The sequence below is a fragment of the Pelecanus crispus genome, chromosome 19 (assembly GCF_030463565.1).
Source record: "Pelecanus crispus isolate bPelCri1 chromosome 19, bPelCri1.pri, whole genome shotgun sequence".
Lineage (NCBI taxonomy): Eukaryota > Metazoa > Chordata > Aves > Pelecaniformes > Pelecanidae > Pelecanus > Pelecanus crispus.
Window position 1 is genome coordinate 7,695,534 of NC_134661.1, and position 13,216 is coordinate 7,708,749.

Consider the following 13,216-nt stretch of genomic DNA (forward strand, 5'->3'; position numbering starts at 1 on the left):
ACTGCAGGGAGTGTGCCCGCTTGCTTCCCAAGGTTCACCCTCGCTGGAGCGTCAGGGTGCTCTGTCCCTTTGCAGGAGAGTTGCTGTGCTCTCCCTGCTGTAGCTAGCAGCTGAGGTGGTTTTCCTCTTCAGAACTGACAAAGCGTTTGTGAATTTTCTTTTTTTACGGTTGCTTTTCTTCTCCTTTGCTGACCTAATAGGGAAAACTAAAACGTCCATCTTGGGTGTTCATGTACATTCTTCCTTGAGGCATTTGTATCACTGAATTTTCCTGGTAGCCCCAAAAGAAGTGGCAACCTTGTACAGGCAGTTCTGTTTGGGGGAGGAATGTCGGAAGGGGTCCTTGGTGCTGTGGAGGAGCTGGCAGATATTCCAGTTTGGGAAGGTCGGGTGTCTGCTGTGCGGCTGGGACCATGCTGGTGGCCTTCTGGAACTCGTGGCTTCTCTTCTCTCTGCAGGCTGTCCCAGCTGTCACCCCTGTGGATGAGGAGAGCTCCGACGGGGAGCCAGATCAGGAAGCTGTGCAGAGGTAACCCCCAGTCTGTTAACATTTGCCCTTACTACCCTCAAAGAGGCTCACCCTGTGGTGTTCCACAGCAGAATTAAAACACGAGCAACCGCATCACAGGCAACGGTGTTGATTACAGCGAAGGCTTGACATTCCTCTAGTTTCTGTGGGTGTAGATTACTGTAGGCAGTTACTCCTCTGACACTACTAGGGGCTTACAAAGCTCGATTCCCCCTGAAATGGGTAGCTATGTGAGCAGTAGGTTCTCCAGAAACTCTGAAACTGCTAAATTCCTTTGCTTAGTGTGCACCAGCATGCAATCCACACTAACCTGCAAAATGAGTGCTAAGTGATTCACCCCTCCCTGCTGAGCGATGGAGGTAGGAGGATCTCATCTGTGGCCTTGGGTGTCAATGCAGCTTTTGTATCAAGACACGCAGTAAACATCCAACTCTGATGCCTTAAAGTGAGCTTGCTGGAAATATGGGTACCTCCTGCTTCTAATTTTAGCAGTAGGCCTTAAAATAGTCTGCTCCAGTAAGGAAAGGATTATTAGATACCAGCCTGGAAACTTCTGTTCTCTTTGTCTGCTCCAAACACGTACTGGGAAGCGGGTAGAATATGCTTGTACTTTCTCAATCCGTGAAAACACTAACCGTGTCCTTGCTAACATTTTCTTAGTGGCTTTTGCGTAGTTTCTTCTCTGCTAACCAGCTGGTGCACTACGTGTGGTGGGTGTGGTTACGGAGTGCTCCTGCTTCTTACCTCAAACTCGAAAAGTTTTCTGGATTCCCCCCAAGTTTGTACAGGCCACCACCTGGAGCAAGGTAGCGTCCCCTCGGGGGCTGCGCTTGGGAGAAGGATTCAAACTGGGGGTTGGTTGCAGGCAGAGGAACCCTGGGGTGGGCGGAGGTCGTAGCCCGGAGCCTTTGCCAGCTCTTCTCCTTTCAGCGCTCCGGAGCGAAGCAGGGATTTGAACAGTGGGTGTGCACAGTGACAGATTGTGCAGAGTGTGCGCTGAGACTCCTTTTGCCTACCTGAGCTTAGAAGAAAGCCAAAGCTGCTACCTGCGAAAGATCTCGCTTCCAGCCCTACCGTAGCTGACACGGCCCTTCAGCAGAGCACATCTTGTGTTTTCTGCGTAGCCTTATACTCTAGTTCTTCACGGCCCGCATCTTTGCTCACGCTCGCAGTATTTTCCAGCTTCACGAGCTGCTGTTCATCCACTGAGCCGCGGTGCTGGGAAGGTACGCACTCATGGCCTGCCCCAGCTGCGGGGGAGCACGATGAAAGAAATTGAGGCAAAGTCGCAGTGTTGAGCAGGTGAAGAGCGTGCACCTCCAGGCACTGCAGGCTGCGTTCAGCCCCTGTTAAGCTGCTGCACCCTGTCTGTGTGCTGTCCTCCCTTGCAGGGCTCAGGAGCACAGACTCCGTTACACAGCTCTGCTGCCTAGCTATTAAAAGCTGTAATTTAGGGCCCGTAAGGTCCACTGACAACACCTCGGATGGTAGACAGTCTTTCTGACTGTGCAAATCGGATAAGTCTGATTCTTGGCAAGGAGATGCCTGGACATCCTACCTGGCCAGATTTTCACCTCTCCTATTCTAAAACCTAAGGTTTCAGTTGAGTCTTTTAAGTTAAAGCATTAGCTCAGCTGGAAACATTTTGAAACCCATGTGCAGTATTTTGTAGGTTGCAAGCTGCTGAAAGGTTCAGGTCCCGCTGAAAGGCAAGTCTCCTTGGAGCCGTAGGTCACTTTGCTGCTCTCGACAGTGCTGCCCTGAGTCCCTTCATGCCACTTGTTCTTCTTCCACCAGATGGCCCAGAAGAAGCCCCGTTCAGGTTGTGTGTTAACGAGCTCTCCGCCCCCTTATGTTGCAACATGTCAGTAGTCATCAGAGTAGAAGGGTAAATAGCATTAGCATCAGGGAGAGATGCAAATATTTAGCTTCTCAGAACACGGCTCCAAATGTGCTGTATGCAGCCACTAGTGAGCAGTTTTTGCCCTTCTTAATCTGACCTTGAAAACAGAGCATGGTCTTTTCTCTGTTCCAGGGAACAGTCACATCTCCTTTGAGCTTTGGGAAACTTTCTTCCACCCGAAACACTGTTATAGCTCATGATTGGATTGTTCCCTGGAGGTCTGAAATAAAATGGTCTTCGCAAACCGCAACCGTAAAGCTCTTTGGGAAACTTTCCCCGTCTGCATCAAATGATTCTTAAACAGCTAATGGCACAGGCTTTGGCAAGTTACCACAATGCTAAGCACTCTTCATTCTGTTAACTTGCTGTCTTCTGCTTAAGTGGCTTCAGTAGCTAGTGAAGAGAGGCTGGGTCTGGAGGAGGCAACAACTTTATTGCTTGCTGCCCTTCTGTGCTTCACTGGTTGAAGTTGCAGGGAGCCTTAGCAGGGGGAAGGAGTGAAGGTGATAATCCCCTGTTAGCGTCCCTGGTGTCGCTGGCCAAGTGATCTTTGTCACAGTTAACGCAGCTGCCTCATTGCTGCTGGCTCACAAGAGGAGAAATAGTTGAGTTCGTGAGCGGGCATTCATCCCACCTGGCCTTGAGCGGGTAAAGCGCTAGCCCCTCTGCTTGTCACAAGCCAGGGCGTCCCGGGTAGGCGCTTCGTTCGTTATCTCTTCTGGCTCTGTGGCCCCGGCTGCTCTGAGCATCGCTGCAGCCAGTAACCAGCGGTTCAGGGCAGCAGCTGTCGGAGCTGTGTGGCCCTTCGTCGCATCCTTGCGAAAGCAGAGGCTCCTAGTTTTGCCCTGCGCGCTCCCCCGGCCTTCAGAGGGTTTGCAAAAGAACTGAAGTCTCTTAGTTCCAGTGCAGAGGGGGCTTTGGTTTAAGCTGCTGCCTGCTCGCTTCCCCTCGCCGGCTTTGCCCTGCGCATCGCTGGGCGATTCCCGATTCCCCGGGGAGCGGAGCAGGGACTAGATGGCGCACGTGGACCGGGCTGAGCACCCTCCCTGGCCCAGCGCCCTTCCTCCTGCTCCCCAGGCAGCCGGAGGCTCTCCCCACCCGTAATCTCTGGTGGGGTGGCCCTCGTGCACCCTTCCCCTGCCGTGACAAGCTGGCCGCTGCTCACGGCTGGGCCCCAGGCGACCCAGGGTAGGTCTGAAGTGCAAAGGCCATCCTGCAAGGGCGCAGCTGAGCAGCAGCTCTGCTCTGCGCCCGTTCTCCGGCCGGCTCTTGCTAGGATTATCTGTGACTCGTCTCTTGGCTCCATGCATGCAGCAGGCTTCCCTGTGGCTCACTGGGGCCTTGGGAGAGGGAGGCAGACCTGCTGTGGTGGAGTGAGTCCACGCTGAGGGCCGGGAGTCACCTGGGTATTCCCAAAGGGATATACCGGCATTCCCCTTGAGATGAAACGTGGCTTTCCCTGCTGGGAAGAGCAAACGGCTGCTCTTTCTTTCTGAGGCTGGCAGTAGCACACAAGCAGCTGAACCTACACGTGTCCCCTAAGCGCTGAAGAGCCAGTGATGTGACGGGCACGGGCAGCTTGTCCGTGGCGTGCCTCTCCCCGGTTGGTTCTGAGCACTGCAGCAAGCACTCTTCCTTCCCATTTACTCTGGATTATCTAACGCTCCCTGTTTTTGGAGTACTCCCATCAGTCTCTTATAAAATGTGCTCCTGCTTGTTGCAGATACTTGGCAAATAGGTCAAAAAGGCACACTCTGGCAATGACCAACCCTACAGCTGAAATCCCTCCAGACTTGCAGAGGCAGCTAGGACAGCAGTCCTTCCGACCCCGGGCTTGGGCTCCACACCTGGTACCCGATCAGCACCGGTGAGTAATGGCACCGGCCGTTCGGGCAGCTTTGCGCCAGGAAACCTGCTCAGATGTCGTCTGAATGGAGCACTGAGGACATCCTGCTTGGCAGGGAGGGGTGAGGAGGAGGAGAGGAACAAGTATGAAAACCAGACCCACAGAGCGGAGGGTGTCTGACCGCGCTGGGGACGCTGGAGTTCTGCGCCGGCGCGGGCTCCGTGCCTGCGGATACAAGCAAGGCTGGGGCAGGAATCAGCTGGCTCTTCCCCTCCAGTGCCGTTTTTGTGGCTGGAGATGATTTGCCAGAATGGCTGCCGTCACATAAGGGTTGGGAATAAGCTATTCATTTTAGAGGAAAGCTTTTCTCTGTTGTAATGGTAGGCGTCAAGGTAGCAGCAGATAGCAGATTTTCTACAGAACGTTTTTAGAGGCAGACGCAGGCAAAAGACTGCACCAAGAGTCATCTACGCCAGAGCTTAAAAACCTCACTGTTCTGCACCAGAGTTGTGTGTTTTGACTGCAAAGTCTCTTTGCAAAGCTCCTCAAGAGTCATGTTATTTCTGATCTGAACCCCTGATGGGAATGATGTGGGGAAAGGAAGCCGGGGTGGGAAGAAAACAAATCACGGTGTCTGGGAAAGAGGGAACCTCTGCAGATAGGACCCACTCAAAATGTGCAGGTGGGGCAGTCCTGGTGGAGAGGTGTGTTAATTTGACACGGAGTCCTTGCCACAGGGGCAAACCGGCGATGCTAACGCCACAGAGGGAGCTTAAAAACCGGCGCTCTGAACCTCTGTGCTGAGAGGTGCAAACCAGCTGCCAAGTGCAGAGTTTGCTGCCTGTCGGCCTCGACTGTTGAGAGAGCAGTCGCCTACCAGGCTAGATCGTGCTCGCGTTCAGTCTTTCAGCCAGCTCACTCTGGCAAGCTTCACAAAGCGCTTTTTATTGTAGCCAGATACCTGCTGAGCTGAGCACTGATGTAATCAGCACAGACAGGTGAACTCTGAGCAGACTGAGACAGTGCTAGTGCCACGCTGGAACTCCAGAAAAACCAAGATAAGCACCTCTATACCCTGAAGTTACTCCCTCACAGAGGTGCTTGGGGGATGGGAAGAGGAGGAGGGGAAAGATTTCTAGGGTCACAGCTTGATAGGAAGAGGAGTGCAGCTTGCAAAACAACCAGAATGTGCTGTGTCCTGCTTTAAGGATTGCTTCAAATTGTAAAGGTAAGCTGGGTCCCTCACGTGCTGCAGGAATTGATTTTTTTTTTTTTTTTTTAAAACAAGACTGTTAAAACACACTTAGCCTGTAAATACTCCTCTGCCTCTTGGCTTTGGAGTCCTGAGGCTGTTGCATCACGAACAGGGTGGTATCTGCTCATTCCACCCTGGTGTCGTAATGCGCTGTGAGCCTGCCTCATGTTTTACCTTTGAAATCACGGAAACTTCATCTGACCGTGGCCTGAAGAGATTGCCCCGTGTTGTGTCCAAGACACACATGGCACAGAAACCATTAGCAGTCTTGTGTCACCACGTAAACAGCCCTCAGTTACTGAATGGCAGGTGGGTTTTATTTTAGTACTTAACATATTTTAAGCCATCTTCTTACGTAGCACCCGGTTTTGGTCACGATAACTTAGTAGCTGAAAGCGGAACTGAAGTACGACAATTGTACAAGGTGGTACAGTTCTGCCTCAGTCCTGATGGAGAGGTGTGTTAATTTGAGCACGAAGCCCTTGCCACAGGGGCAAGCCGGTGATGCTAACGGGTTTGGGAGCCTCAGCGTAGTTTTATCTGTGGCTTCTGCTTTCCATCAACACAACAGGAGAGGGATCAGGATGATGGATGGGATAGCATCAAAAGGCAGGGGCAGGGCTCTGTCCTTGGAAGAAAGTTGTGTGTCATCTACAGAAACTGAAGTACATCCTGCTAAGGCAGACCAAGTGACAGGAACCAAACCCAGCGTGCTGGAAACGGTCCAGCATCAGTCACCCTCCGATAAGGGCGAGCCTCTCCAGGAGAAATAGTTTCACTTCTTGGAAAAGGCTTCAGTAAAGAGCCGTGTTCAGAGTAGCCACGGCAGCAACGTGCCCGCAGTCACGCCGTTCGGGACCGCACCGGTGTGCGGCCAGATGGGCTCCCGTTGGGTTTAGCGCCAGGGTGTCGGAGGTGCCGTAAAGACCGCACCTCCGTGGCCTTCTCGCAGACAAAGGCCGCGGTTGGAGCCTGCGCCGTTAAGTGTTGTTTGCTGGGTTTATAGATGGCATTTGCACAGAAACCATCAGGGCAGGCAGAGAGACCCGATTCTGTTTGTTGTAAGGCACGTTGTGAGGTGTGTACGGAAAGCTAGCTTTGCTAATGATAACACAGGTTGCACCTAATGGCCGGGCGGGAGCTTAGTGCTTGACGCGGATAATGAGGAGCCCCAACTTTGGGAGAGATCAGCTCCTGAAAAAAAAATCTGGCTCCCTCTGATGGTGAAGAAGAAACCTCATTGTGAAGGGAAAGTGCTTGTAGCTCTTTGGGCAGAGTTGCCTCAGTACTGGCTATGTCTGCTTTTCAAATGTACCCATTCTGGTGGCCCAGTGCCAAGCATCCAGGCAACTGGGAGTCTCTGGATGTGAAGTGACAGCTCGGTTAATGCATTAGAAAGATTTCCCCTACTGTGCAGAGTTACGTTCCTGCCCCCTTTTTTTTAATTCGCTGCATCTCTAAGCACGGATGCCAGCCCCCCTCCCTGCTCAGAGGCCACAGAACACGTCAGGCTCCTTTCTCCGTGTGCCCCTCCTGTTTTCCACAGGCATCAGCTGTAGTCAGGGGCCCTGGGGAGCGGGAAGGCTCAGGAAGGGGCTACTGAAGAGGCGAATTTACCTTTTTAGGCTGCTGAGTGGTTTCTGTAAACCTTTTCCATCTGAGGGATCGATGCATCCGTACGGATGGACAATGGGTTGCTGCCCATCTGGAATCTGGTTTGTGGCTGAGTCGTCTCCAACCTTAAAACACATCTATCTGCCCAGGCACCGAGGATGCTCGGTAATCCTGTTTCCTGTTCACGGTGACGATGGCACTTTATTTCTTGATCTAAAACATGATTGATTCTGGGTGAGTGGGCAGGTAGAACTTGGCACGGCTGGTGTAAATTAAATGTCTCTGTACCGGAGTTTGTTTTTTAGCTGGCATCGCTAACCCACTTCCCCATGTGTTCAGTTCTATTTACAAGGACTCAAATACTCTGCACCTCCCCACCGAACGCTTCTCCCCGGTTCGGCGCTTTTCTGATGGTGCTGCCAGCATCCAGGCTTTCAAAGCCCACCTGGAGAAGATGGGCAATAACAGTAGCATCAAACAGCTTCAGCAGGTAAAAGGGAGGGGTGGGGGGCCTCAAAAGAGCCTCTGCAAGGGCTTTTTATTGTCTCTGCCTTGCAGCGTCAGGAAGCAAAAGGTGAAATCTTTACCGCTAGTGGCTGCGGACACACAGTGGCTTTCCGGCTGAGGAGCTGTTCCCCTCCGTGTGCCTGCAGCAACCCTGCCGAGTGTCCTCTAAATGCACGTGCTGTTCACCTGCACGCCGGGAGCACTGGGGGCTTCCAGCCCCTCTTTCTGGGGAGCAAACCACGTGCTGTGCCCGCGCGTGGGCTGTTCCGCCTGCCCTCACGGGTCCCACCGGCCCTGTCAGAGCTGCTGCTCTCCCACAGTTCTTGCGGCAGCAAAGTTTTGGGGCTGTTCCAGGGTGTCCCGGGAAAAGGGCAGCTCCTACCGCCAGAGCTTGGAACGTTTTGTATGCGATTCCCTACACAGCCAGTGCATGTCTTATCGATGGCTTGAGTGGGATTTGGCCCCAGGACAGGACTTTGGCCTTGCAACGCGGTAGAAATATGAGATGCTCTTGTCACCTCAAAGTTATCATTACTAGAGCTTTGTGCTTGCATTTTTAAGGGAACGCAGTGGTACCAGCTTGGTGTCATGCGCATCCATTTCTTTTCTGTTGTCTAAGGCTTGAGCTAGCCATCTTATCACACACCTGATTCTGTCAAATTAAATGGATTGGGCTTTCTTTACTGGCTTTTTCAAACGGGTAGGCTGCAGAGGGTGCACACAGCAAGTGTGCCATGCACAAAGAGGCCGCTTAGAGGGTGTGTTGGATTCGTTATAGGAGTGCGAGCAGCTTCAGAAGATGTATGGTGGGCACATGGACGAGAGGACGCTGGAGAAGACACAGCAGCAGCACATGTTGTACCAGCAGGAGCAGCACCATCAGATCCTTCATCAGCAGATTCAGGTACGGGAGCCCGAGCCAGACCTTCTGAAGTCTTAACTGTGTTTTCCTGCATTGCTGCAGATACAACTCCCGGTGGGATTGAGGAGGGTAGATTGCTGGGCTTGCTGTAATGAGAAGCAAGCCTGAAGGGCTTCAGCGGTCAAGTTTGCACAGCTGCTGCAATAGCCAGAGCTGCAGTCAGGGATTGAGTATTTGGTGAATCTGGATACGTCCTACTTCACCAGTCAGCATTTTCTAAATTTACTGGTTGAGACATTATCGATTGCGAACGCTTCTTGTTTTCTTCTGGTGCCTGGTTCAGGACTGTATCCGGCCACCCCAGCCATCTCCACCCTTGCAAGCTCCGTGTGAAAACCAGCCAGCTCTGCTCACTCACCAGCTTCAGAGGTAAAGAAATTGGTTTAGTAAAGCTCTGGGAATGGGTTTTACGCTTACTTGAGCCCAGGGGTGAGCTAACGCACTTAGGAGAGTCGGAAGAGTATAAAGTTAGAATGGCGTAGCCAGTTGCCAGGCGAACGTGCCTGGTCCTTTTAGCCGGATTCCGTCTGAAGGACTTTTGGAAGCAGAGAAACATGATTCAAAGGCAGAAATCGGCTTTGAACAGATGATTGACAGTTCTGCCTTTTGACTGGCTTAAAAACGCATTACCTTCAGTAGCCGGTTTCTCTCGTGCTTTCTGCTCAGAGCTGCTGCTGTATGTCTCGCACCTTTTCAGGCTTTTGGTTAGGTAACCGCCCTTGGCTTCGGCACCCTGACCTGTAGGTGAGGCAGGCTGAATTATGGGAGAGGAGAAAGGAAGGTTTCTCACCGGGCACGGTGAGTCAGGAGGCGAGCCTGCGGTGCCCTCCCTTGTCCCTGGGTTTCTGTTGTAGCCACCGGCTTATGCTCGCTACCCGTGTGACTTAGGGAAGTTGGGTGTCTCTTGGAAGAGAAGCCACGCTGTAAAGAGTTTGGGATCCCAAACAAGGGCTTTATGGTGTTTATTTAAAACAACAGAAACACGGCACTTGGCGTCAGCTCTTGCAGTTGAAAAGGCATTTTAATTGGGAGCAGGCACGATGAAAAGCATGATGCTTGTTTCTCTGCGTAGGTTACGGATTCAGCCATCCAGCCCGCCCCCGAACCACCCTAATAACCATCTCTTCAGGCAACCAAACAGCAGCCCACCTCCTGTGAGCAGCAGCGTGCTCCAGCCCCACGGTAAGTGCTGACAGTTTACTTGAGCCATCTGCGCTCCCGGACGGTCCTATCAAACCTCCGGGGAAAACAGCGTGCGGGGGTGCCGGGGGCTTCGGTTCCCCCTGCGGCCCAGTCCTCGCGCGGTTTGATGATGATGTAAAAGATTCTCCATCTGGCAGCAAGGGCTGGTGTTACCGAGAGCTTGCGAGGAGCTGCCAGCTGGAATGTGCTGTTGGGTTTCTTGTCACAAGATCCTTACTTATCGCTCCCGGGGGTTGGGGAGGAAGGGCTGATATTCTCGGGTTTATGCAAATCGCTGTCAACTCCGCTTTGTTTCTCTTTCTGTGCAAGGGGCTCTAGCCGTGACCTTTGCACGCTGGCGCAGCGTGACGGAGCGGTCGGGAGTAGCGCTCCTCGCCACCCGCAGGCACGTGGCTGGGACTCCCAGCGTGGCCCAGAAGAGCAGCAGCTCCCGTGTGGGGCAGATCTCGCTCCCGACCCTCGCCGCAGGCTGGCGCGGGTGCTGAGGGTCTTTGTTCCTTGTAGGTGCCGCCTCCCAGTCCCAGTTCCAAGGGCTGCCGTCCCACAACACAATCTTCCCGCAGTCCGGTAACTGTTCCCCTCCCCCGAACATGGGGCTGACGTGCCTGGGCCTGCAGCAGCAGTCGCAGCCTCAGCAGGTCACTATCCAAGTGCAGGAGCCCGGCGACATGGTCAGCAACAACCTCCTGCAAGGGGCCTCGGTGGCCGGGCAGGGCATGTCCTCCCACGCGCGGGGCATGCCCATCAGCCCCGGCGCCAACCAGATCCAGATGCAGCACCGCGCTAACCTGATGGCCTCCCTCACCTACGGCCACAGGCAGCTGTCCAAGCAGCTCAGCGCCGACAGCGCCGAGTCGCACAGGTAAGGCCGCCGGCCGCCTCTGCGCCGCTTCCCCCAGCTGGGAGTGGGGAGGAGGAAGCTGGGGCAGACGTCTCAGGCTGAGACGCGGTTTCCTCGCCGGCCTGGGGCTGTGCTGTGCTGGTTTCGAGGAGTGAGCCGTCTCCCTGTCCCTGGGAAGTGGTCCCCGAGCCGGGTCAGGGCTCTGGGAGCCTGTGGGGCTGCTGTGCCGCGTGGCTTAGGGAGCACCTCCTGCCCAGAAGCAGCTTGCTCTGCCTCTGGACCAGCAAAGAGTGGGCTGTCGTCGTCTTGTACAAGAAAGACATTGAGGTGCTGGAGCGTGTCCAGAGAAGGGCAATGAAGGTGGTGAAGGCTCTAGACCACAGGTCTGATGGGGAGCGGCTGAGGGAACTGGGGGTTGTTTAGTCTGGAGAAGCTCAGGGGAGACCTTATCGCTCTCTACAACTGCCTGAAAGGAGGGTGTAGCAAGATGGGTGTTGGTCTCTTCTCCCAACTAGTTAGCAATAGGACGAGAGGAAATGGCCTCAAGCTGCATCAGGGGAGGTTTAGATTGGATATTAGGAAAAATTTCTTCACGGAAAGAGTGGTCGAGCGTTGGAACAGGCTGCCCAGAGATGTGGTGGAGTCCCCATCCCTGGAAGTGTTCAGAAAACGGGCAGACGTGGCGCATTGGGCCATGGTTTAGTGGGCATGGCGGGGTTGGGTTGATGGTTGGACTGATGATCTTAGAGGTCCTTTCCAACCTTAATGATTCCTAGTTTTTACTTTCATTCAAAAATAATCCAGCTGCCAAGCCAGGAAACATGAAATTATGACTCTCCCCTTAATTGGTTTAGTGGTGGACTTGGTAATTTTAGGTTAATGGTTGGATTGGATGATCTGAAAGGTCTTTTCCAACCTAAACGATTCGATGATTCTATGAAGGCAGCCCGGCACGCCCCGCCGAGCCGGAGCTGCTGCCGTGCAGTCACTTGTCCTTTTCTGTTCTTCACAGCCTGAACGTGAGCAGGTATCCCCCCGCCAACTACGACCAGGTGCACTTACACCCCCACCTGTTCCCAGAGCAGCCTCGCGTTTCCCCCAGCAACTACAGCCCCGCGGGAGGAGTTGGGTTTCCTCCAGCTCAGCAAGCTCTGAAAGTCCCGCAGCTCGACCAGTATCCCAGTTTCCCTCAGAACGCACATCAGCAACAGCAGCACTACACTGCATCGGCACTACAGCAAGCACTGTTGTCCCCAACGCCTCCCGACTACAGCCGACACCAGCAGGTACCGCACATCCTCCAGGGACTGCTTTCTCCCCGGCACTCGCTCACGGGGCACACGGACATGCGGCTGCCCCAGGCAGAATTTGCACAGCTCATCAAACGGCGGCAGCAGCAGCAGCAGCAGCAAGAATTTCAAGAGTTGTTCAGGCATATGAGTCAAGGGGATGCTGGGAATATGGGCACCAGCGTGGGACAGAACCTCTCGGAGCGCCAGTCGTTGTCTTTGCCTTATCAGAGCGCTGACGCGTACCACCCGCAGAACAGCCCCCAGCATCTCTTAAAAATCAGGGCGCAAGAATGTATCCAGCAGGTACCTGCGTCAGTGCCGCCGCACGGATACGTACACCAGCCAGCCCTGTTCCATTCGGAGAGCATGGAGGAGGACTGCGCGTGCGAGGGTGCCAGGGACAGCTTTCCAGACAGTAAGAGTTCAAACACATTGACCAAAGGTTGCCACGAGACCCCTCTGCTCGTAAATGCAGGAGGGCACGGGGACCCAGAATCTTTGCTAGGAACTGCTAATCACGCGCAGGAGTTGGGGACGCATCAATACAGACATCAGCCCGCGGCTGCTGGATTCAGTAGGAATAAGGTGCCCAGCAGAGGTAAGGCTTCCCACCGCTCGCGTAGCTGAAACGCTCCGCCGTGCTGGCCGCGTGCCGCTTGCCTTCCTGCCGGAGGACGCCGCCTCTACCCAGCACGGCAAGGGCTTCGTGACATATTTTGCATAGCGTGGAATTACCTAGATTCTTCTTGGCTTTTGTGGCCTCGGGTCAATTGCAGGCATAGTCTCTCTAATAAACAGCATTAAATAAGAAGGGAACCCAACCGGCTGATTCTCTTTGGAAGCTGACCTACTTCTGCAGGCAGGTAAAGAGCAGGTCCCAGCATTCTGCCATCTTTTCAGGGGTGCTGCCTGCTGTTGACTTATTCTTGGTGGTGAAGTTCCCCAGCCGGTGTAAACAGCAGGCTAGAAACAGTTAAGTTACTAGCGTACCCCCAAGTTCCTTCTCTCAAGAACAGACCCTCGAGTCCTGGCATTGCTACGGCTTCCACAAGCATGCAGAGTGAGAGCGGTGGTAAACATCTTGCGGCCGAGGCCGCCTCGCAGCAGCTCCTCTGGCGCTTTGGGAAGCAGCAGCGAGGCTCTAGCCCTGCTTGAACTGGAAGGGGTTGATTCTGAAGCAAGCGAGTTTAAACTTGCCGTTAGCGTCTGAAGACCTTTTCTGCTAGTTGGAAGCAGTTGCGCCTCTGCTCCTTGGTGGCTGCGTTGGCAGCGGTGCGCTGTAAGAGAAATTCCTGCCTGAACTG

The 13,216-nt window shown here is 53.9% G+C and overlaps 1 protein-coding gene across 5 annotated transcripts in view; it reads left to right on the forward strand.

Annotated features, from left to right (window-relative positions):
- SIK3 (SIK family kinase 3) overlaps nucleotides 1–13,216 on the forward strand; it is an 87,464-nt gene that overhangs the window by 69,026 nt on the left and 5,222 nt on the right. For 3 of the 5 annotated variants that reach the window (XM_075723240.1, XM_075723241.1, XM_075723238.1), the window contains 8 exons: nucleotides 459–529; nucleotides 4,156–4,299; nucleotides 7,487–7,637; nucleotides 8,433–8,558; nucleotides 8,860–8,945; nucleotides 9,649–9,758; nucleotides 10,284–10,641; nucleotides 11,633–12,510. In XM_075723240.1, the coding sequence (XP_075579355.1) occupies nucleotides 459–529; nucleotides 4,156–4,299; nucleotides 7,487–7,637; nucleotides 8,433–8,558; nucleotides 8,860–8,945; nucleotides 9,649–9,758; nucleotides 10,284–10,641; nucleotides 11,633–12,510 (1,924 nt within the window). The remainder of the gene's footprint in view (nucleotides 1–458; nucleotides 530–4,155; nucleotides 4,300–7,486; nucleotides 7,638–8,432; nucleotides 8,559–8,859; nucleotides 8,946–9,648; nucleotides 9,759–10,283; nucleotides 10,642–11,632; nucleotides 12,511–13,216) is intronic. The other 2 variants (XM_075723242.1, XM_075723239.1) reach the window with 1 other exon arrangement.